The sequence below is a fragment of the Phodopus roborovskii genome, unplaced genomic scaffold, assembly GCF_943737965.1.
Source record: "Phodopus roborovskii unplaced genomic scaffold, PHOROB, whole genome shotgun sequence".
In the NCBI taxonomy this organism is placed as follows: Eukaryota; Metazoa; Chordata; class Mammalia; order Rodentia; family Cricetidae; genus Phodopus; species Phodopus roborovskii.
This window is the reverse complement of record NW_026126480.1, coordinates 9,895,821-9,921,268: the sequence shown is the minus strand read 5'-3', so window position 1 is coordinate 9,921,268 and position 25,448 is coordinate 9,895,821. Positions and strand designations below refer to the sequence as shown.

At 39.2% G+C, this 25,448-nt stretch overlaps 1 protein-coding gene across 1 annotated transcript in view; it reads right to left on the bottom strand.

Moving 5' to 3' along the window:
• Gdpd4 (glycerophosphodiester phosphodiesterase domain containing 4) overlaps positions 1-25,448 on the bottom strand; it is a 67,358-nt gene continuing 41,910 nt past the window's right edge. Inside the window, exons 11-16 of the mRNA XM_051194029.1 lie at positions 12,812-13,033; positions 10,612-10,766; positions 6,377-6,524; positions 4,446-4,528; positions 4,168-4,229; positions 1-80 (exon numbers count right to left, since the gene is read on the bottom strand). Of these exons, the coding sequence (XP_051049986.1) occupies positions 1-80; positions 4,168-4,229; positions 4,446-4,528; positions 6,377-6,524; positions 10,612-10,766; positions 12,812-13,033 (750 nt within the window). The remainder of the gene's footprint in view (positions 81-4,167; positions 4,230-4,445; positions 4,529-6,376; positions 6,525-10,611; positions 10,767-12,811; positions 13,034-25,448) is intronic.

Genomic DNA, 25,448 nt, shown 5'->3' with positions numbered 1-25,448 from the left:
TCAGACAGGAGGCTTTTTAAGTAAGTGTGAAGCTCCTTGAGTCTCAGATTCTCCTTGTGGGAGGTTTATGTTCTCAATACCTGCAGGATAGAAAAGACACAAATACAGGTTCCTCCGATGTCACCTCTCTCCAATCCCTGCCTGTAACATATGACAGCCAAGTCATCTCTCAGTGTCATCTCCTCAACTTCTGGGGTTCTTTCGTCTAAGCTCTCCTCTCCCTCTAGAATTGTATTATGATCCTACAGCTCAGCATGGAGGCGGGGCTTAAGGATCTACTGTTAAGTGTCTAGCATACCATGGAAGGTCACAGGAGAAGACCAGCTTTGGCTCAGAGCTCATGTCTCATAACCTTTAGTTATAAATTAATTTAAGTAAAAACTACACACATTCTCAATTGGAATCACAACTCATTTGTCTGGGTTTTGTTTGTTTGTTTGTTTGTTTGTTTGCTTGTTTGAGACAGTCTTACTTTGTAGTCCAGACAGGCTTGGAACTCATTATGTAACCTAGGCTGATCTTGACCCTGTCTATGGCAACCCTCCTAGCCCATCTCTCAAGCACAGGATTACAGGTGTGAACTACCATCCTGGCTATAAGTGAAGATTTTTTAAGGACAGAGCTTTGACTTCCATTACCTGCACAGTGCTTCAAAGTGTGTGCCACAAAACAAGTGCCAGATAAATACTGTTTTACTGAGATAGGGAAACATAGGCAGTAGAGACTTACAATAATGGAGCAAAGAAATTGAGACTAAGTCTATCAAAGAGAAAAAGTGAGACTAGATGATCTGTAAAAACATGAGAACATGCCCAGGTGTTGGTGGCCCATGCCTTTAATCCTAGCACTTGGGAGGCAGAGGCAGGTGGGTCTCTGTGAGTTTGAGGCCAGCCTGGTCTACAGAGGGAGTTCCAGGACAGGCTCTAAAACAATACAGAGAAACCTTGTCTCAAAAAACAAAAACAAAACAAAACAACAACAACAACAAAACATAAGAACATGTCCAAATTATCCAGGAGTTTACACTGTGGTGAGTGATGGCTCCAACATCCAGGAGATGAGTTTTAAAGGCAGGAATCCCAGGGCTACGATGGGATTTCTGCCTGGATCCTGGGCATCTTCAATCTGGAAAGAACAGCATCACACATGGATTTTGTTTTCCAGCTTCTGAGATATTTACATTCATGCATTTCAAAAAATGCTAATGACATTAAATCCTTAAAGTGAAACTCATCAATAGTCTATAAGTGAGGACATGATATAAAACGAGTAGGAAGATGACACCTGCTGCAATAATCTAGAATAAAGAATGCCAATAAGTGTGAAGAATTTTGGTCAATAGTTCTCAAGTTATCATCTAGGAGTCTTTAGAAACCCTGGAGACTTTTATAACTGGGGATCTCTTAAGTCAAAACAACTTTCATAATACCACTAATGCTATTTGCTTTTTTTTTTTTAAACATCTGTCTCATGTCCAGTGGCATTTCCAGAGGCCATACCACAGGTCAGACAGTAAGAGACAGAAAATTCAGAAGCACCACAGGTCAGACAGTAAGAGACAGAAAATTCAGAAGCAGATATGAGAATTTTTGTCATTTTTTAGATCTAGATGCTGAGATTTTAAAAAATGTAGAAGACTGCTATATTTCTTACTACATTCTTTTTCAAAACCTGATACATCACATGAAAACCTTTAAAAATTACTTTGAACTGAATTTGTAAATATTTTTAAATTAACAGTATGGTAAATAACAATAGATATTATAGACATGGTCTGCATTCAGAAGCATCAGATAATAGAAAAGGACACAGAACTAACAGGTGACAGAGTCAGCAAAAGAAGCGAATGAAACCATTACAATCATGCACAGATTGTTGTTGTTGTTTTGAGACAGCTTCTCACACACCCAGGCTAACTGTAAATTCACTATGTAGCTGAGGATGACCTTGAAGTCTAGATTCTGCTGCTTCCACCTCCCAAGGGCTGGGATCACAGGTGTTTACCACTGCAGCTGTCTGCGTTCAGATATTTAAATGAAACTACATGAAAGCAGGGAGAAAAGTGGAAGCTATATATACACACATGCCATCAAGATGGCTCAGAAGGTAAAGTCATCTGCTGTCAAGCCTGATGGCCAGTGTTTGATACCAGGGACCCACATAGGGGAAGGAGAAACATGACTCTGGTGAGCTGTGAATATGGGCCATGGCATGCCTATGCCCCTACATTCACCAAAATACATCTTGTAGATATAAAACATACATTTGAAAATTTCAGTGGTTACAATTACCTAGTAAGATATTACAAAAGACAAGAAGTGAGAGCTTTCAGTGTAGGAGATAGCTCCCAAGTTTCCTAACTTTTAATGTACATTCCTCTCATTTGAGTCATGAGGCTTATCATTATACAATATCATATATTCCCCTTGATTCTGTTGTATGTAAAGGCAGTAGGATAGTTGTTCCCATGAGTATTTTACAATATGTAAGACTATCATAGCAGACTGGAGAGATATTCTCTTGTCTTTGAGTATGTAAGCTCATGGGCCATGTAGCTATAAGCTGAATGTGGCTTCCAGGAGATAGAAACAAGTGCCAAGATGACTGGAGTCCTATAACTGTAAGGAACTAGAAGAGGATGCTATGCCTCAGCTGAGATTGTAGCTCCAACAGTCACTGCATAAGACTCTAAGTGGAAGACCTTCTAATCTCAAGCTGTAAAGTAATATATGTATGCTGCTTTAAAATTTGAAGTAACTTTTTACACAGCAATAAGAAACTAATTCACTAGGGCAGTGGTGGCACACGCCTTTAATCCAAGCACTCAGGAGGCAGAGGCAGGTGGGCTTCTGAGATAGAGGCAATCATGGTCTCCAGAGTGAGTTCCAGGACAGCCAGGGCAACACATAGAAACCCTGTCTTAAAAAACAAAACAAAAAAATTAAATTAAAAAATAAAAAAGAAAGAAATGCATATAGCATATAATTTATCTTGAATGAAACAAATAAACAGACTCTTAAAATCCATGTAATTAGATTGAAAAGCTATGAAATGGGGAAAACAGGTTTTTGAAGAAAATAAAAAGACTTAAAATCTTCCCAATTTGATAAAAAAACAAACTATGCTTAAGATCTAAATCTGTGTCCTAAGCAGGACATGAATCTTTTTGCATATGTGTCCTCCACATAAAGATTAATTATAGTCCAACTAGCAAAAATCAGTCACAAAAGGAACAGTTTCAAAAGCCAAATATCAGAAAAAATAGGCATGTCACAGATATAGATACCCACAACTCTTCTGTAAGATGCATATAAACTGATGCACACCTTCCCATATACTTTACATCATTTTTAGATTATCTGACGTGCCCAAATGATGTAAATGCTATATAAATAGCTACACTGTGTTGTTCAGGAAATGCAGTCATGTGCCCTACAAGGATGTTTCAGTCATCATGAATGAAACACATGATCACAAAAAGTCACAACAGAACTGAAAATTCTTATTTAGTGACACTGATGCCATCTTGAATTAGAGCTCAGTGCGTTTAATGCACATATCTGGGAATGCCAGCTACCTAACAGGTACAGTTCTTAATTTGTGGCCATGATAACATGTGACTGTGCTCTAATATTTGTGTATTTTATTGTTATTTTCACATGGTACTTAAGCCAGGCAGTTAAATCTCATGTAGTCAAGTCTCTAGACTACCTACATCATTTTTCATGTGATCTATTTAATATCATACCGTTTCATTCATCATGGTCCTAGGAACAATACTCTAATACCCTCCCCCCCACACACACACCAAATGCACTCTATGATGTTTGCCCAATGATAAAATAAAAAAGGTAAGCAAGCTCTTTTTGGAAAGCACCCCCATTCTACAGTGATGAGGACTGATGGCAAGAACAAGCTGTGTATTCAATAACCAGAACACCTACAGGACTAACTATATAATTCATATCAGCAACAACTTAACTTTTGTTTCATTGCTGTTTGGTTGGGTTTGCAGATGGGAACTCAAGAACAAGGGGACTTACTAAATTTCCCTGCTCCTCGCTGGTGCCTATCCCTCAGCTCTAGACAGGGACATGAAGAGGAGGACCTGTCTTCTTGAGGCCATGGGGTCAAAAAAGAAGGAACAAGCAAGCCTTTTGACTTTACCTGTAGATACAGTGGTATCAGCATCAGTTTCAAGCCACCTTGCTTTTCTAAGCTCTTTCATCCTGGAAGGAAGCAAACCATGTATCAGCTCACAGGCCTCTTTTAAACATCGTGGCTGTGGTCAGAAGACTCATTACCCAGCCGGACTCCCACCCGAGCGAGCGCCTGTGCTTCCTCCTCTTTAAAAGGCAACCAGCTGCCAATCAATTTTCTGTAAGCACCCATTTATTATTTTTCTTGAGAGGAATTTTCATTGGGAATTATAAATATATACTTACCAGTGATAATAAAATACAAAGCCAATGATAACTGCAGAAGTGATGTCCAGGAAAAGCCACATGAATGTATAGTATCCTGGTGTCTGCAAAGCATGAACAAGATGAAGCTGAAGGGCTCTATGGTTGGAAGGTTTTTAAGTCCTTTGCTCATCTGCTTGGGATAAGGGCCTAGGGGAGGTGGGGGACAGATGAGGCTATCTCCAACTATTCTAACGGCCACATGCACACATGCAGGGGATCCACAAGGACTAAAATGTGCCATGCTCTTCATCTTCTTTGCCTCTCAAGGCACACTTCTATAAAAATCACGGAGAAGACACACCAAGTCTGTCCTGAACCCAGGACTCCAGCTCATGTGATCTGACTTCCTGTGCTCTGTTTCTATAACATGGTCTCCGCAATCTAGCTCACATCCATGTTGTTTAGGAAGCCTTCCCCAATACAGCTTTTCAGTTCTACCTACATACCTAGGGGATCAAAGCCAGCAGGTCCAGCACCACACTGATCAGGGTGATAAGGTCCATGAACCAGCACCTGGGCACCACTATTCAGATGCAGCACTCTTCACATAAATGCTGAATTATAGGTACTTCCCTTTGACTCACACACCTACCCCTCAAGGCTCTGCTAAGACCAGCTCTTTGGCCCAGTTCCCTGGGAGCTCTGTCTCCTGTACTGATTCATATGAATTTCCTAATCCCTGGATGTCCCCCCCCCCCCCCCCCCCGTCTCCTCATTGTTCCCCTCCAGTGTTAATTGGTGCTCCAAAAGCTGGTACTTTTTAGTCTTCCTTAAGAGTTTCTGTCTAATGCTTAACTTTCAAGGGAGCAAAATTAAATTTTTCTTTAAAAAATATTTATTTTATTTGTGCCACCTGTGTACACACCAGCATCTGCAGAATCCACCTGTATACAAACAGGCATCTGCATTTAATCCACTGGAGCTACACTTCTGGGCAGCTGCCCGATATTGGTGCTGGGAACTAAACTTAGTCCTTTAGGAGAGCACTCTTAATGCTAAACCACCTCTCCAGATCCCAGACTGCTTTCTTGTGGGGAATGGGAGAATGGGTTATAGTCCCCGATAGTTGGGAAACTGAGGCAGGAGAATGGCTTGAGGGCAAGAATTTGAAGACAGCAGAGTGGCACATCAAAACTCCCTTACAAAACCTGTTTTCTGTTGAATACTACTGTGTCCCACTCAAATGACTCTGTGCAGACAAGAAACCCAGGCTCTGTCGCAGTAACTGGCTAGCCACAGCTCCCGCCACAGGCACTAAGTGACTTGATTCAGTTGTGGCTGCAAACCAGGTCTTCGGGTCACCAAGCCCCACCAGGGTGCCAGGGAATGGTGGCTGGATGCTGGCTCACCTACTTAACATTGGATTCAAGAAACAGTTTTCAAAGGGATCCAGCTTACTTCCCATAATATTCCCTGTGACTGTTATTGCTGCCATACTTCTAGTGTGTGTGTGTGTGTGTGTGAGAGAGAGAGAGAGACAGAGACAGAGAGACAGAGACAGAGAGACAGAGACAGAGAGAGACAGGCAGAGAGGGGGGAAGAGAGAGACAGAGAGAGTAATGTTCTTACACATGCTCAAGCCTGCAATAACAAACTCTAGAGTCAGACCTCACTGTGAATCTTATATCATGAGAATATGGACTTGTGAGCTTCTGTTTTCTCATGGGTATAATAATAACAGTGTCAAATTCAGGAGCTTAAATTGCATGCAGTATGTAAAGTGCATTGTGAAGATTCAATAAATAAAGAACCCAGAAGAGATGGATGAAGAAGGGAATAGGCACATCTCCATTACTTACTGATGTCTCTATTCTGAAGTAGCTTAACAGGGAACTGCACATTGGGCTACCCCGGTGGAGGAACACAGCACAATCACACCAAGCTTAGAGTGATCTGGACAGGCAGCTCACCATGAAGAAGAGAGGGCGATTAAGCTGATTCAGGGTCTGGATGTTGTCTGTGGTCACAGAGTTGATCTTATAACACCAGGCCAATGAGAAGAGCCAAGGCTCATTGACAACGTACACATTGATGTGGATTTTGGCTGCCTTATAATGTCTGGAACAAAAAAAGCCCACAGAGGGTTTCAGCTCAATTGTACTCTCAATAAGTAAAGGGGAACAACCACATTTGTGAAACGCTACTGCCTAAATCACTGAACAAACATGTAGCTCAAGGACAGTGTAGGATTCATTGTGATAGAATGGGCTCAGGTGTGGGCTGGCCTAGTCCTTCTGCTCCTGTAACATCAGCTATAGTGCAGTGCTGGTAAACAAAATGTCCTAAGGGAGGTAGGGGTGGGATGGAGCAAAACAAAGAAAATGGAAAGAGAAAAGGAGGAAGAATTGGGGGAACAATAGCAGACAGGAAATCCTTCACAGCATTTATACATTTGCAAATATTCCCACTACAGCCAATTCCAAGCTACAGCTGAGAAAAAAGATTTTGACAGCTCCCAAATGGCTGTTACCTCCGGTATCACACCCCACCCTGCTCACCTACCAATTTCTTGGTTTGACAGCAGGTGAGTTACAATAGAAACTACTATAACCCCATCCTTCTCTGTGTATCCAGACCTAGCTCAACACTTAGCTGCATAAGTATAAATATTAATTGGTGTGGTGAATGTTTTAACATTAACTATAAAGAGCTTTTTTCCCCCTTTACAATAATTTTGTGGGAGAAGTCAAGCCCAGCTTTTCATAAGATACTACATGTCAGTGGACCTTCTGCCTGACTTATGGAGAAAGGGAGTGAGTTTTAACATTAACTATAAAGAGCTTTTTTTCCCCCTTTACAATAATTTTGTGGGAGAAGTCAAGCCCAGCTTTTCATAAGATACTACATGTCAGTGGACCTTCTGCCTGACTTATGGAGAAAGGGAGTGAGTGAAATAAAAGCTAGCAAAGTAAGGCTGGTTGTCATCTCAGAGTTGAAGTTCTCAGAGAACACACCAAGCACCTTCCCCTGCTGCTGTTGCTGCTGCTGCTGCTGCTGCTTGGCCAGTGGACTAAGATCAAGTGTAAATGTGTCCCCAAGTCCTTTAAACTCTGATCCAGTTGTCACACTGGAGAGTACAAGTCTGCCGTGCTAGCTTGGCAAGTTCTGTGCTTCAGAGCAGAGACTTAAGATATTAACTTTGCCTTTCAACGGGAAGTGTGGCCAGTTTCCTGCACCCAGCTAAGAACTGCCTCTAAGGAACTGCAGGTCACCTAATTTAAGAACCAACTTAGAAGGAAAAGTAGTAAGATGTTATTTCTTTGTACTATTTGAAACTATGACTCAAATTCAATGTTTCTAAATATGAATAAGGGATGTAGAAACTACAATTTAAAACATAATACCCTTAACAATTACTTAAAAGAAATACTTAGGGATAAATGTAAGGAAGCATTAAGGATATAACCCTGAAAATGATGAAACCCTGATGGAAGTTAAGTGAAGAAGACAACACAACAGAGTGATACTCATTCTCAGACTGAAGGTTCTCTGGAGCAGAGCTGCCAGCTGTCCCCAAGCTGATCTGCAATGTCATTGCAAGTCCTAGAGAAGGCCAGCAAAGGTTTGTTTGCACAATTAGGTCAGCTGATCCAAAACACATATGCAAAGGCACAGCTCTAGGAAAATTACATCTTTGGGAGGGAAGTGACAGTCTCACTCTATAGTGAAGGATGTCTCAAGCTGGCTATGTAGCCCAGGCTGGCCCTGACAATCCTCAGTCTCCAATATGCTACAGAAAACATACCTCAATCTGGAAAAAGATTACATGAAGCTACATATATGTATACATAGTCATACTATGTAATCAAGATAGCATGGAACCAGAGCAAGAACAGACACATAAGTAGAAACTCTAGAAACAGACCTATACACATTTTCTCAAATAACCTGGCCAAAGCTGCCAAAGCAAATGAGTGGAAGAGTGGATTTTCAACAAATGTCACTAATGATCTGGAAGGCTAGAGTTACTCTCCCAAAATAACATTAAATTATCAACCAAACCAACTCAAGATGATTTGCAGGCTTGAATGTATGTATGTATGTATGTATGTACATACATACATATAATGTAAGAATATAAACCTTATAGAAAACATAGAAGAAAACAACTCTGTCATGTATGGAGCTGAGCAAGGAATGGGATCAGAGTTGAATGCTCACTTTCTGAAAGGGAGAACTCATAAGCCAGCCTTGTCAAAATAGAAACACCACTTTGTTTCTTTGTGGAGACCTTGTGTCCTGTTAAGAAGCCACAAGTAAGTCACAGTCTAAGAGAACATGCTCCCCTTTATAAAGATTTATTTTTATCTATTTATTTGTGTATGCGTGTGCCTGATATTTGTATCAGGGGCTCATGTGTATGCAGGGGCTCATGGAATCTTAGAGAGTGTCAGGTCCCCTGGAGTATAGGTGCCAGGAGCTTGGACCTTCTGGAAGACCAGTACATACATACTCTTATCCACTGAGCCATCTCTCCACTCCCAGGAAAATGTTTTCAAACCCTATCTGACAAAGGGTAAAAATAATCCTTAAGATTCAATTATAAAGAAAAAGAATTTAAGTGAAGAGACCCATGAGCAAATAAGCACATCATTAGCCTTTGAAGAATATACCTTTAAACAAATTGATGTGACTGTATGCCCAACAGAGTAGGTAAGATTAAAAAGTGCAAACACCCAAATTTATCAAGTATGTAGAAACTCTGGGTCATGCATTTACAAAAATGTAAAATGATTCAGTCTTCCTGGAAAAGTCTGGCTGCTTTTTATGCAACGTTCAATTACTATACCCCAGAATTTGAAATCTTGGGAATTTATTCCTGAGAAATAAAGACTTATGTTTGCATAAAATTCCATATGCAAATATGGAAATAATCAGATGTCCTTCTGCTAGTAACTGATTAAACAAACTTTGGTATACACAGCATTGAACACTATTCAGTAACAAAAAGGAATAAATTGTGGAAAAATGAACGTTGAATCAATTTAAAAGAACTATGATGAATAAAAAAATAAACCAGTAGGGGAATTAGCTCAAATGGTAGAGTGCTCACTTAGCATGCAAGAGGTAGTGGGAGTGATGCCTACATATTCTCCAACAGTCACTTTAGCCAGGCATTAGTGGCGCACACCTTTAATCCCAGCACTTGGGAGACAGGGGCAGACAGATCTCTGTGAGTCTGAGGGCAGCCTGGTCTACAGAGTGAGTTCCAGGACAGACTCCAAAGCAACACTGAGAAACCCTGTCTCCAAAAACCGAAATAGAAAGAGAGAGAGAGAGAGAGAGAGAGAGAGAGAGAGAGAGAGAGAGAGAGAGAGAATACCCAAAGGTTGCATAAACTATGAGTTTGTTCATTCTTGAAATAACATTTTAGAAATTGTGTCATGGGTTAAGATTTTAGGCTAGGGAGGAAAGAATGGAAGGACAGTATCAAAGAACACTTATGATAACATGTTTTTATTCCCATCTTCACTGCAGCATTATTCACAATGGCCACGATAAGGAAAAAATACCAATAGATGGATGGATTAAGAAAATAAGGTGCTTATATGCAATAGATACTACTCAACTTTTGAACAAAGAAATTCTGTTGTCTGCCCCAATATAGATGAACCAGAAAAACAGTATATTACATGAAATAAGCCAGGGGGAGAAAGACAAATATTGTATGACCTACTTAAATATGGAATCTTAGTCAACCTTACAAATGTGCAGAGTAAAATGGTTCAGCTGATAAGAATACCACCTGCTCTTCCACAGGCCCTTCACCTACTTGGAAGCCAACAACACCTATAACCCAGTTCTAGGGGATCTTATGCCCTCTTCTGGCCTCTGTGGTTACTGAACATAAGTGATACACATATATACACACAGGGAAACACACGTATAAAGTAAAATGAATATTTAAAATATGTGTTAAGTGGTGAGGAATTAGAGTACAAAGAAGGAGCATGATCTACACATGGTCAGTGTTTGTTGGCAAAAGAGGGGAGGGAGAAAAAGCAATGAGAAAGCAGAGGATTCAAAGTTGATAACCAAATAAAGGAATCTTAAGACAAAAAGAAGTTAAGTAACTTGGGTAGAACCAGTATTTTGTAAATGTTATAGCAATAGTGCATGCCAGGAGGGGTGGTCAAACACTTACCTCAAACCACGGTAGAACAACCTCTTATAGTCAACATTTATTATAGTAATATTCTGTTTTGCAAGCTCTTCAAGGGATAATAAACGACCCACGTGCTGAAAACCAGGAGCCTTGTACCTGACATAGTCTCTATCAAAACCCGGCAACCAAAGTATCTGCGAGGAGAAACAAATAGTCCTTCAGTGGATAGTCACTGTTCTGGAATAAACAGCCCAGGGAAAATGGATGAAGCCCCATTCCAGCACTGGCAGGAGTCTACAGGAAGCAGAGAAAGATTCTAGCCCTTTGTAAAACAGTCAAATTACTTATATTGTCTAATGAATTCTTAAAAATGGGGAGGGCTGCTGTGGAATTGAGTTTTCCCAGGACCTTTCCATCCTCCAGTTAACAGTAAGGGTCAACAAAGCCCCAAGCATATAAAAAGATTCATACAAAAAATGGAGGGCTAGAAATGTAGCTCAATAGTAGAGCACCTCCCTACTATGTGCAAGACCATGGATTAGATGCTTTGCAGAGAAAAAAAAATATTGGTAGATATGGCCATTAAAGAACCCTCCCTAGTTGCTGATGCCAAAAGCCATCCTTGAGGGGAGCCACTTAGGTGTTTCCTGGTAACAGATGCTTTCGTGACCCATCTGTGGAAAAAGCAACATTTGCAAAGAGATACATATTTGTTTTACTCATAGCATTGCTGTATTTTGAGAAATTATGTGATTTAAAAAATAACTTTGCAAATAAAGAGAGTGATTCTAAAATAAAAAGCCAAAACCAAAGAGGAACAAATCTTTACTAAACTAAGTGTCATGGTGGAAGCTTCACCCCAGCCCCTGGCATCCATACACCCAAAGAGTCTGGAATGTTCTGGTGGAAGTTCTACTCAATCCAGCAATCCAGCCTGCCAAATGATGACATCTTCCCCCAGAGATGCTCAAGACCACTCCCACAAGGTATTTAAACTGGCCCCCTGACCCCAGAAAATAGAAATGTGGTTTTCCAGTCTCTCTTTCCAGTCTCCCTTTCCCACCTCCTCTCTGGGGGAGGGGTGGAAAGCCATCCAGGAGCACTGTATTAATTAAACATGAGGTTTCTCTAATTGGGTTTGATTTGGTCCAATTTGGATTGCTGCAATGGTGGAGAGCCTTATCAGGGTGCAGAAACTTTTCACTAAGAACTGCTGGTATTTCTAGATCATTCTTTAAAGCTAAAGTCCTCAAAGCTATATTGTCATGAAGCCTTATAGGTCTATGTTGACCATGGGGCAGGTGACATCAGAGTTATTGTATACACTATTATTTTTGGTGTGGTACTATGGAATGAACACATAGTTCAATCCATGCTAGGCAAGGATTCTCTGGTAAGCTATATTCCCAGCCCTCTTTTCATATTTTTAATTTTGAAACAAGGTCTTGCTAAGTTGTGTAAGTTGGCTTTAAACTTATTGTATAATCCATGTAAGCTTTAACTTTCCTGCCCCAGCATCCAGAGTAGTTAGAACTACAATGATGTATGGCCAGGCCTGGCTTATAAACATTATTCTTTTCTTTCTGCGTATGTGTGTGTGCCTTTGTGCATGTGTGTGTGTGTGTGTGTGTGTGTAGCATGCATGTATGAATGTATGAATGTTCAAAAGTATGTGAATGTACACATGTGCACATGTATGCATATGCATAAAGGCCAAAAGTTGACACTAGGTATCTTCTTCCATTGTTTTCCACTTTATTTCTTGAGACAGGGTATCTCACTGAACCTGGAGTTTGCCAATTCCAGCTAGTCTAGCTAGCAAGTTTGCCCTACCCTGTTTTCTGCCTCCCGAATGCTGGCATTATTGGTGGGTGCCATAGTTGTACAGCTTTTACCTGGGTTCTGAAGATCCAAAGTCCCACCTTCATGCTCATGTGCCCAGTGTGTCATGCACTGAGCCATCTTCTCAACCCCACATCACTCTTTAACAATGGGCTGATACTATATTTGGTTTAGAATTGCAAATAATCTCAATGTTTCCCCCCACAGGGATATTTTAAATGAATCTTTCTCAGATTGCCACCTGTAGCTGTATAGACAATAATCTCCATTCCCAAAGGAAGCAAAACCACTTACAGATCTCAGAGAAGAATTACATGATAGGTTGAATTCAACTGCTATGCTCCTGGACAGGCTGCCCACTTCCCAACCTCTGCCATAAATACTAAGAAAAACATACCAGATGTTGCTCAATTTGGGAGTCAAGGATGACCTTTACTACTTTTCGAACAAATGTGTTTCTGAGAGGATGCTTTGGTGGAGGGCCGAAAAGATCAAATATCACAAACTTTCTTTTGTTTTTTGCAAGTTCCAATAAATCAGTCAGTGATGGAATTGTTTGGTTGCTTGCTCTTCTTTTATCAGCCTCTGATAAAGATTTCATGCCAAAAAATGGCTTATGCTAAAAATAAATGTATCAAAGAAAACAATTGACTCTCATCAAAAGTACCCCCAGGGTTCCTGTTCTGTGGTTCTGCCTCCATATTCCTCTATTAGCACTCAACCCACTATGCCCTCTGACATATGAACTCTAAGATACAAGGGAAATACAGTGTCATCTCCATTGGTGATTCTAGGGTTTGGAATGATTTCTTTGATATTCTAGATTTCTTATACATGGACCAAAGGTTCTCCATGTTCTTAACTTTCCTTTTTAGGCTTCTATTCTGTATCTCACAGTACCCACCCCCTTTCTGTCATATTGTCTTACTGTTTTGTGTAATGGAAAGAACATATGCTTTGGTTTCAGGGTTCGTTGGATTTAATCCTAGCTGTAATGCTCTATTTGTTTACCATATCAACCTGCTAAAAAACCTTCTGTCTGCCTGTTCAAATGCTTCCTCCTTCATGAAACTTTTCTTAAATATTTCTGAACTAAGGGAGTTTGACAGCAAGAAGTTCTGGTGGCCCATTATTGTCCATCTATAAATTTATGTCTTGTTCTGACTTGCTTTATTCATACACATCTTAGACTACAGTTTACATCCTCACTCAGTGTGTTTTCTTGCTGTTCATTATCTTTAATTCAACCTTACTCAAGGTTTTAGGGTGCTGGCATAATGCAGCCAGTTCTTGGTCAGCATCCCACATCAATGACCTCTAGCCAAGTTCTGGGTAAAGTCCTTGTTTCTCCTGGAACCCTCATGATTTGGACCTCCACTATCTGTGTTTCTCTTTGCATTCTTGTCTTCCAAGCTTCTACCAGAATCACCTATTAAGCTCTGTTTACAGCATTCAAAGGCTTTTCTAGGCTGGACCAAAATTCTCTAAAATTCTGCAAAATCAGTTCCAAATGCCTGAGGACCACATGATCACAGCAAAGAAACCCACTTCTCAGTACCAATTTTCTGTGTTACTTTTCTCATTGTTAGACAAAATATCTAGCAATAAGCAATGCAAAGGAAGAAAGGTGTATTTTGGCTCACAGTTTGAGGGTATAGTCCATCATTGTGGGGAAGTCGTGGCAACAGGAGCTTGAGGCAGCTGGTCACACTGTGTCTGTAGTCAGGAAGCAGAGAGCAAGGAATGCCAGTGCTCAGCTAGCTTTCTCCTTTTTACTCAGTCCAGGACCCCCTAGCCCAGGGAATGTTGCTGCCCACAGTTAATGTAGTTATTTCCAACTCAATTAACCTACTCTAAACAATCCCTTACAGGCATGCCCATAGGCTAACCTAATCTAGATGATTCTTCATAGACATGCCAGGAAGTTTATCTCTTAGGTAATTGTAGATCTTATCCGGTTAACAATAAATACTACTCTTGCTCAATATTCTTAGTTTTAGTTGCCCAAACCATAAAACAAGAAAGTGATGTAGTAATCAATGTGTTTCTTAGGATTTTTTTTTTTTTTTTGAGCCAAGATCTTGCTATATGGTTTAGCCTAGCCTCACTGCTGGGATTATAGATCTGTGCTCCCACAACCAGCCTTAGGATTATTTTGAAGATTAAACATGTGTCTTATAGGCTTATTAGTAGACTGGAATACTGAAAAAGAATATATGAACTTGAAGATTCAGGGTCTCTCTCTCTTCTATCTTCAAAGCTTGTGGTAGATGATTGAGTCCCTGTCACATTTAAAAACATCTCATCTCTTCTCCATTGGTAAAATTTTTCTGGCCACAACCAAGAAAGCCTTCTTTCTGATCAGATGAGTGTCTTCTAGAAAATCAGTATAATCTCCTCCCTTAAAGGCCCATAACCTCAGTTACAGATGCAGAGGCCTTTTATCATGCTGGGTAACATATTACTAGATTCCAGGAATTAGGGCATGCACATCTTTGGAAAGCCATCATTCTGCCTCATGCATCATGAAAACGGGTAATATTCTTTGAGGGGAAATAACAATCTTAGATATAAAACCTAACAGATCTAAAAAGAAAAACAAAGCAACAATTACAGTTGAAGATTTCATCATGTCTTAGTCAGTAATTGAAGATGAACAGGAAGGAAATTCAGAAGAACAGAGACAACTGGATCCAATGATGTTTTTTGTTTTGTTTTATTAAGACAGGGTTTTTCTGTATAGTTCTGGCTGTCCTGGAACTCACTCTGTAGACCACACTAGCCTCAAACTCTGAAATCTATCTGCCTCTGCCTCCTGAGGGTTGAGATTAAGGGCATGTGCTGCTACTACTCAGCTCTAATGGCATTTATATAACATTCTACTCAATAGTTACAGAATACACATTCTCTTTCTTTTTTGTTTTGGTTTCAGTTTTTGTTTTATTTCAGGAATTGAATCCAGGGCCTTGCACATGATAATAACTCTGAAATACCATTTTTCATTATTTATTTTAATTTGGGGGGCTGGAGAGATGGATCAGTGGTTAAGAGCACTCACTGGCTGCTCTTCTAGAGGACCTGGGTTTAATTTCTAGAACCCACATGGCAGCTCTCAAGTGTCTGTAATTCTGGTTCCAGAGGAGCTGGCATCTTTACGCAGATATACATGCAGGCAAAACATCAATGCTCATAAATAAATAAAAAATGTTAAATCTACTTTAAAATATTTGAGACAGGATCTTCCTATGCAGCCCTCGCCATCTCTTCCCTCAGTTTCCAGAGTACTGGAGTTACAAACAAAATTGGTGTGCTCTAGGTTCAGTGAGAGACTTTATCTCAAGGGAATAGGAGAAACTGTGATTGAGAAAGACACCTGATATCCTCTTCTGTTCTCCACATGTACAAATGTAAAAACCATACACAGACACACACACACACACACACACACACACACACACACACACACACACACACAAACATCCAGAAATTCCAGGCCCTGAGTATTCTAACATACCTGAAGCACAAGTAAAAACCTTAAGCAACTTTTATGAATATGATATAGGTCCTTAAAGTGAAAATGAATAAATCCCTTAAAGAAAATGTATAAAGCCACAAATAAACAGTAGAAGGAAGTGAATAAATCATTCAAGACCCAAAAGTGAAAATAGAATCAATAAAGAAAACCCAAACTAAAGGAAATCTGGAAATGAAAAATGCCACACCAAATCCAGCAGATTCTGTGTGACAAGTTCCACAGACTGAGGCGATAACTTTAAAAGAACCGGCTGTGGAACTCTCCGCCAGAGAAAAGTATTGAGCCGTAGTTCTCATGGCTCTTCTATTCTTTTATCATACTAACAAAATGTTCTTAAAAGCCTATGTTGACATTTTAAACAAAAGATACAAACGAGAAACCATCCCCTGAGATGTGGTCACTGACCATGACCTCGTCTCCAGGAAAACCAGCGCTTTCCAAATCATTCACATCATTCACATAAGTACAAATAATATTGATGAAAACTTTCCCAACAATAAAACTTCATATGGCTGTATATGTGTAATTGAGAGTAGGTTTAAACATTTGGTAAAGAAAGACTTTTGATAAGAAAAAGTCAAAATAGCTCAATATTTCAAAGATTCACAAGAGCTGGGCAACAAATGTTAAACAATAACTGGCAATAAAAATGTATTAACCTGATCTGAGAAAATAAGTGGTTAGCTGTGGTTAGCCTTGAATGATTTTCTGATTTATTATTAGCCTTGGATAAGTTGTGTGTTACTGTGCCTAATAACGATGATATCATTTTTGTTCTATGTGGGGTTTGCTTTAGTGAACACAATCTCTGAGAGCTATGCTTTATCCTGGATCAAAAGCCTTGCTTGAAAGCTGCAAAATACACTCATATTTAAACTGCCTCTGTGTTTGTTTCTGTTTGTCACTGCCAAATCCTTACCCACCTAGCCTTTGAGAACCCTCATCCCAGGGACCCCCTACCTGGCTGGGGTGGTCTGTGGCAGAAAAATTTAGAGACTTTGAACAGGAACCACAGAGCCAAGATTCACCCACAGAATACAAGCGATAGAAGAGAGCAGGCATTGAAAACACAATAGACGAAATTGATATATCTGTCAAATGAAATGTTAAATCTAAAACTTCTGGAATAAAACATCCAGGAATCTGGAACACTATGAAAAGACAAAATCTAAGGATAATAGGAATAGAGGAAGGAAACTCAAATCTAAGGCACAGATAATATTTTCAACAAAATTATAGATGAAAATTTCCCTAACCTAAAGAAGAAGATGCCTGGCTGGGTGATGGTGGCACACACCTTTAATCCCAGCACTTGGGAGGCAGAGGCAGGCAGACCTCTGTGAGTTCAAGACCAGCTTGATCTATAAGAGCTAGTTCCAGGACAGGCTCTAAAAGTACACAGAGAAACCCTGTCTCAAAAAACAAAGATGAAGGAGGAGGAGGGGGAGGAGGAGGGAGAGAAGGAATAGGAGGAGGAGGAAGAAGAAGTAGCCACTGTCATAATAATAAAAACAAGAAATGTAGAGATTGGAGAAGGAATATTAAAACCTGCAAGGGAAAAAGACCAAGTACCATATTAAGTCAGACCTATTAGAATTAAACCTGACTTCTCAGTGGAGACTTCAAAAGCCAGAAGGGCCTGGGCAGATGTGCTACAGACTATGAAACTACAGATGCCAGCCTAGACTACTATACCCAGTCAAATTTGCATCACCATAGATGGAGAAAATATGATATCCCAGTAGATAATCAAGTTAAGCATTATCTATCTACAAATCCAGCCCTACAAAAAGTGCTAAAAAGGTAAACTCCAACCTAACGAGGTTAACTATACCCAAGAAAACACAGGGAATGAATAATCCCAGGCCAGCAAAGTCAAAAGAAGGGAAGTTCTCTCTCTCTCTCTCTCTCTCTCTCTCTCTCTCTCTCTCTCTCTCTCTCTCTCTCTCTCATGCACACACACACAAAGACACACAAACACACACTACCACCACTACCATCATCATCAACAACAACAACAAAATTACAGGAATCAATAATCAATGACCATTGATATCTCTCGACATCAACAGTCTCAATTCTCCAATAAAAAGACACAGACTAACAGAATGGATTAAAAAATAGGAGGCATCCTTCTACTGCATCCAAGAAACATACTTTAACATTAAGGATAGATATCACCTCAAAGTAAAGGGTTGGAAAAAGATATTCTAAGCAAATGGTTCTAAGAAACAAGCTGGTATAGCTATTTTAATATCTGACAAAATAGACCTCAAACAACTAATCAGAAGAGACAGGGAAGGATATTACATATCCATCAAAAAGAAAAATCCACCAAGAGGACAGTTAAATTCTTAACATATATGCCCTAAACACAAGGGCACCCAAATTTATAAAAGAAATACTACTAAAATTTAAATCAAATATTGACCCTCACACATTGATAGTGGGAGACTTCAACACCTCACTCTTACAAATGGACATGTTATCCAGGCAAAAACTGGACAGAGAAATGCTAGAGCTTACTGAGGCTATAAACCAAATGGACCTAATAGATACTTACAAAATATTTCACCCAAACACAAAAGAATATACCTTCTTCTCAGCCCCTCATGAAACTTTCTCCAAAACTGACCACATACTTGGACACAAAACAAGTCTCAACAGATACAAGAAAACTGAAATAACACCCCCACAGATTAAAGCTGGGTATCAACAACAGAAACAACAGAAAGCTTACAATCTCATGGAAACTGAATAACTTTCTACTGAGTGAAAAATGGGTTGAGACAGAAATTAAGAAAGAAGTCAAATAATTTCTAGAATTGAATGAAAATTAATAAACAGACTATCCATACTTATGGAACACAATGAAGGCAACTCTAAGAGACAAGTTCATAGCATTAAGTGCCTATATAAAAAGAAATTGGAGAGACCTCATACAGATATACAATCAACTTAACAGTACACATGAGAGATCTAGAACAAAAAGAAATCACACACAAAAGGAGTAGAGGGCAAGAAATAATAAAACTCTGGACTGAAATCAATAAAAACAAACAAACAACAACAACATAAACACAGAATCAATGAAACAAAGAGTTGGTTCTTGGAGGAAATCAATATGATTTACAAACCCTTATCCAAATTAATTAAAAGGCAGAGAGAGAATATCTAAATTAACAAGATTAAAAACAAAAAGGAGGACATAACAACAGACACCAAGGAAATTCAGAGAATCATAAGGATATAGATTGAAAACCTGTATTCTAGCACATTGAAAAATGTTAAAGAAATGGATAATTTTCTTAATATATACCCCTTACCAAAGTTTTAAAAAAAAAATCAGGTAATAAAGTTAAACAAACTTATAACCCTTAATGAAATAGAAGCTGTCATTAAGTCTCCAAAACAAAAACAGCCCAGGACCAGATAAGTTTTAGTGCAGAATTCTACCAAACTTTCAAAGAAGAGTTAATGCCAATACTCCTCAAATTATTCCACAAAATAGAAACAGAAGGAACATTACCCTGTTGTGGAATGTTACTTTACTGGGCAAAATGTGTTACATTTTGTTTGCTACTGAATATTACTTTAACTGTATAAAGATGTGTTACATTTGTTTGTGCTGCAGAATATTTAACTATCTAAAGGTGTGTTACATTTGTTTGTGCTGCATTTGCTTAACTATGTAAAGATGTGTTGCATTTGTTTCATCTTGCCTGCCTAAGGCACCTGATTACTCTAGTAAAAAGATGAAAGGCCAATAGCTAGGCAGAACAGGGAAAGGTGGGGACTGGTGGGCAGCGAGGGAAGAAGAGAAGGAGAAGAGAATGAAGGAGAAAAAAAGGGACATGCCTAGAGCAAGAAGCCAGTCAGCCACCAGCCAGACAGATACAAGAAGCAGTGAAAGTAAGATGTACAGAAGGAAAAAAGGTAAAAAGCCCCGAGGCAACATGTAGAAGAAGAGAAACAGGTTAAGTTATAAGAGCTAATAGAACAAGCATAAGCTAAGTCAGACATTCAAAACTAATAATAAATCTCTGTGTTATGATTTGGGAGCTGGTAAGTGATCCAAAAGAAAGCCTGCTATATTACCCAACTCATTTTATGAGGTCACAGTTACCCTGATATCCAAACCTCACAAAGACTCAACAAAGAAAGAGAATCACAAACCAATTTTCCTTATGAACATAGTTGCAAAAATATTCAATAAAATACTTGCAATATAATACAATAACACATTAAAAAGATCATCCACCATGACTAGGTAAGCTTCATTCCAGATGCAAAGATGGTTCAAAATATAAACTGATAAATGTAATCTACCATATAAACAAACAAAAAGATAAAAACAACATGATTATCTCATTAAATGCAGAAAGGCCTTTGACAAATTCAACACCTTTTCATGATAAAAGTCCTGGAGAGATTAGGAATACAGGGACATACCTCAACATAATAAAGGCAGTTTACAGCAAGCTCATAGCCAATATCAATTTAAATGGAAAGAAACGCGAGCCTTGGCCCTCCTATGCCCTCTACTTGAGGTGAATGTTTGGTCAGCTCAGGTTCAACACCCCCCACCCTCTCCTTGGAACTTTCTGGATCAGCTCTGTGCATAGTGGACCTGTCCTGGCACACCAGACCATCCAGAGACTGCCCTCACCTCAATCTTTGACCCACTGCACCCTCTGCTTGAGTCCTCCAAGAGAGCTCAGACCATCCAGAGTTACTGACATCAAAGTCCTGACCCACCTACACCCACTGGGAGAGAATAGAGAGAGAGACCCCACTTGCACCCACTGGAAGAAGGGATAGGAAGACGGTAGTACAAGAACACATTCAACAATAGAAAGACCAAAGGACACCATCAGAATCTAGGGCCTCTACACAAACAAAGCCTGAACACACAAAAAACAGATGAAACAGAAGAAAATGACCTTAAAAACAACTTCATGAAAATGATAGAGGCCCTCAAAGAGAATATGAGGAAATCCCTTAAAGAAACAGAAGAAAAAAACAAACAAAAAGTTGGAAGAAATAGAGGAAAAGACGAACCAAAAAAATGCAAGAAATCAACAAATCTGTTAAAGAAAGCAAGGAAAGCCAAGAAAAAAACAATCAAACAGATGAAGGAAACAATTCAAACAGTTCAAGACCTGAAAACTGAAATAGAAACAATAAAAACAACACAAACTGAGGGAATGCTGGAAATAGAAAAGCTGGGTAAACAATGCAAGCATAACCAACAGAATACAAGAGATGAAAGAGAGACTCTCAGGTGCTGAAGATAAACTAGAGGAAATAGATTCATTGACCAAAGAAAATCTTCAATCCAGCAAATCCTTAACACAAAATATCCAGGAAATGTGGAACACTGTGAAAAGGCCAAATCTAAGAATAATAGGTATAGAAGAAGGCAAAGAAGTCCAGCTCAAAGGTGCAGAAAACATTCAATAAAATCACAGAAGAAAACTTTCCCAACCTGAAAAAGGACATGCCTATGAAAGGCCTATGAAAGTACAAGAAGCATCCTGAATACCAAATAGACAAATAGACTAGACCAAAAAAAAAGTTCCCTCACCACATAATAATCAAAACACCAAACATACAGAATAAAGAAAGAATATTAAGAACAGCAAAGGAAGGAAAAAGGCCAGGTAACATACAGGCAGACCTATTAGAATTACTCCTGACTTCTCCAAAGAAACTCTGAAAGGCAGAAGGTCCTGGATAGATATTCTACAAACACTAAGAGACCACATATGCCAGCCCAGGCTACTATAGCAAGCAAAACTCTCAATCACTATAGATGGAGAAAGCAAGATATTCCATGACAACACCAGATTTATATAATACATATCCACAACTCCATCCCTACAGAAAGTTCTGGAAGGAAAATTCCAACCCAAGGAAGTTAATTACACTCACAAAAACATAGGCATTAGATAATCCCATTTTACCAGAAACCAAAAGAAAAAGCGGGGTAAATCTACTCACAATACCACTACTGTAAGGATTCAGTCATTACACTGGCCTGCCCCTGTCATCTGGCAGAATGCACTCAGGCAGTACTCTGGTCAGCCCAGGGTTCCATGAGTACTAGTCTGCAGGCAGGTGTAAAGGAGCCCTTTAAAAGTCGGAGCCCTACCCACTTATGCTCTCTTTTTGCTTTCTCTTTTGTCTTCAACCTTCAATCTCTTCTCTCTCTCTCTCTCTCTCTCTCTCTCTCTCTCTCTCTCTCTCTCTCTCTCTCTCTCTCTCTCTCTCTCTCTCTCTCTTCCTCCTACTTTTTGTTGGCCACCAGCTACCCCCCTTTCTCTTTTCTACACCAATAAACTCCACAAGGGCGCGTTGAGTCTCGTGTTCATGTTTCATTGGCAATAGCTTCAGCAAAAGAACAACAACCAACAACAACAAATCCAAAACAAACAAGAATTAACAATCATGGTTCTTAATTTCCCTCAATATTAATGGTCTTAACTCGCCTCTGAAAAGACACAGGTTAACAGAATGGATATGAAGACAGAACCCATCCTTCTGCTACATATAAGAAATACACCTCAACTTCAAAGACAGACACTACCTCAGAGTAAAGCGTTAGGAAAAGATTTTCCAATCAAATGAACCCAAGAAACAATCAGGTGTAGCTATCCTAATATCTAATAAATTAGACTTCAAACTAAAATCAATCAAAAGAGATAAAGAAGGCCACTTTAAATTCATCACAGAAAAAATCCATCAGGACAAAGTCTCAATTCTGAACACCTGTGCTCCAAATACAAAGGCACCCGCATTCGTACAAGAAACATTACTAAAACTCAAATCTCACATAAAACCTCACACACTTATAGGGGAGACTTCAACATCCCACTCTCACCATTAGACAAGACCACCCAACAGAAACTTAACAAAGAAACAAAAGAACAGAAGTTATGACCCAATTGGGTTTTACAGACATCTATAGAACATTCCATCCAAATATAAAAGTATATATCTTCTTCTCAGCTCCACATGGAACTGTCTCTAAAATCAACCACATACTCGGCAACATAGCAAACCTCCACATTAAAAAAAATGGTTAGCCCCCTGTATCTTAGCAGACCACCATGCTTTAAAGCTAGAATTAAACAACACAAACTGCAGAAACCCTACAAACTCATGAAAACTGAACAATGTGCAATTGCACCATTCCTGGGTCATGGAAGAAATAAAGATATTAAAGACTTCTTAGAACTCAACAAGAATGAACACATGACATATCCACACTTATAGGGCACTTTGAAAGCAGCAGTAAGAGGAAAGTTCAATGCACATGAAGAAAATAGAGGATAGTCACATTAGAGAATTAACAGCACAACTGAAAGCTCTAGAACAAAAAGAAGCAAATTCACCCCAGAGGAATAGATGCCAGGAAATAATCAAATTGAGGGTTGAAATCAATAAACTAGAAATAAAGAAAACACTACAAAGAATCAATATAACTGAGAGTTGGTTCTTCGAGAAAATCAACAAGACAGACAAACCTTTATCCAAACTAACCAAAATGCAAAGAGAGAACATGTAAATCAGCAAAATCAGAAATTAAAAGAAGGACATAACAACGGACACTGAGGAAATCCAGAGACTCTTCAGGTCATACTTTGAATATCTGTACTCCACAAAATTTGAAAATTCAAAGGAAATGGACAAATTTCTGGATAACTATCACTTACCAAAATTAAATCAAGAACAGATAAGCAATTTAAATAGACTTATATCCCCTAATGAAATAGAAGCAGTCATCAAATGTCTTCCAGCCAAAAAAGAGCCCAGGGCCAGATGGCTACAGTGCAGAATTCTACCAGAAATTCAAAGAAGAGCTAATACCAATACTCCTCAAATTGTTCTGCACAATAGAAGCAGAAGGTTCACTGCCAAACTCTTTTTACGAGGCTACAATTACCTTGGTACCCAAGCCACACAAAAACACAATTAAGAAAGAGAACTATAGACCAATATCCCTCATGAACATTGATGCAAAAATAAACAAGATACTGGCAAATTGAATCCAAGAACACATCAGAGAAAACCTCCACCATGACCAAGTAGGCTTCATCCCAGGGATGCAGGGATGGTTCAACATACAAAAGTCCATCAATGTAATCCACCACATAAACAAACTGAAAAAGAAAAACCACATAAGCATCTCTCTAGATGCTGAAAAAGCCTTTGAGACAATCCAACACCCTTTCATGATAAAGGTTTTGGAGTGATCAGGGGTAACAGAAACATACCTAAACATAATAAAAGCAACATACAGTAAACCAACAGCCAACACAAAACTAAATGGAGAGAAACTCAGTGCAATTCCTCTAAAATCAGGAACAAGGCAAGGTTGGCCACTCTCTCCATATCTCTTCAATATTGTACTTGAAGTTCTAGCTAGAACAATAAGGCATCAAAAGGAGATCAAGGGGATACAAATTGGAAAGGAAGAGGGCAACCTTTCACTATTTGCAGATGATATGATAGTTTACAGAAGTGACCTAAAAAAACTCTACCAAGGAACTCCTACAGCTGATAATCACCTTCAGCAAAGTGGTAGGATACAAGATTAACTCAAAGAAATCAGTAGCCCTACTATATATACAGATGATGAATCATCACCCGTTACAATAGCCAAAAATGACATAAAATATCTTGGGGTAATGCTAACCAAACAAGTCAAAGACCTATATAGCAAGAACTTTGAGTCTTTCAAGAAAGAAGTTAAAGAAGATACCAGAAAATGTCAATCTTGCCAAAAGCAATCTACAGATTCAATGCAAGCCCCATCAAAATCCCAGCACAATTCTTTACAGGCCTTGAAAGGACACTACTCAACTTTATATGGAAAAACAAAAGACCCAAGATAGCCAAAACAACCCAGTATAATATAGGAACTTCAGGAGGCATCACCATCCCTAACTTCAAGCTTTGCTACAGAGCTATAGTCCTGAAAACAGCTTGGTATTGGCACAAAAATAGACAGGTAGACCAATGGAATTGAATTGAAAACCCTGATATTAACCAGCACACCTATGAACACCTGAATTTTGACAAAGCAGTTAAAATTATACAATGGAAAAAAGAAAATATCTTCAACAAATGGTGCTGACACAACTGGATGCTGGTGTGTAAAAGACTGCAGATAGATCCATATCTATCACCATACACAAAACTTAAGTCCAAATGGACCAAAGACCTCAACATAAACCTAGCCACACTGAATCTCTTAGAAGAGAAAGTGGGAGGTACCCTTGAAGGAATTGGTACAGGAGACTGCTTCCTGAACAAAACACCAGTAGCGCAGACACTGAGATCAACAATTAATAAATGGAACCTCCTGAAACTGAGAAGCTTCTGTAAGGCAAAGGACACAGTCAACAAGACAAAATTACAGCCCACAGAATGGGAAAAGATATTCACCAACCCCACATCTGACAGAGGGCTGATCTCCAAAATTTACAAAGAA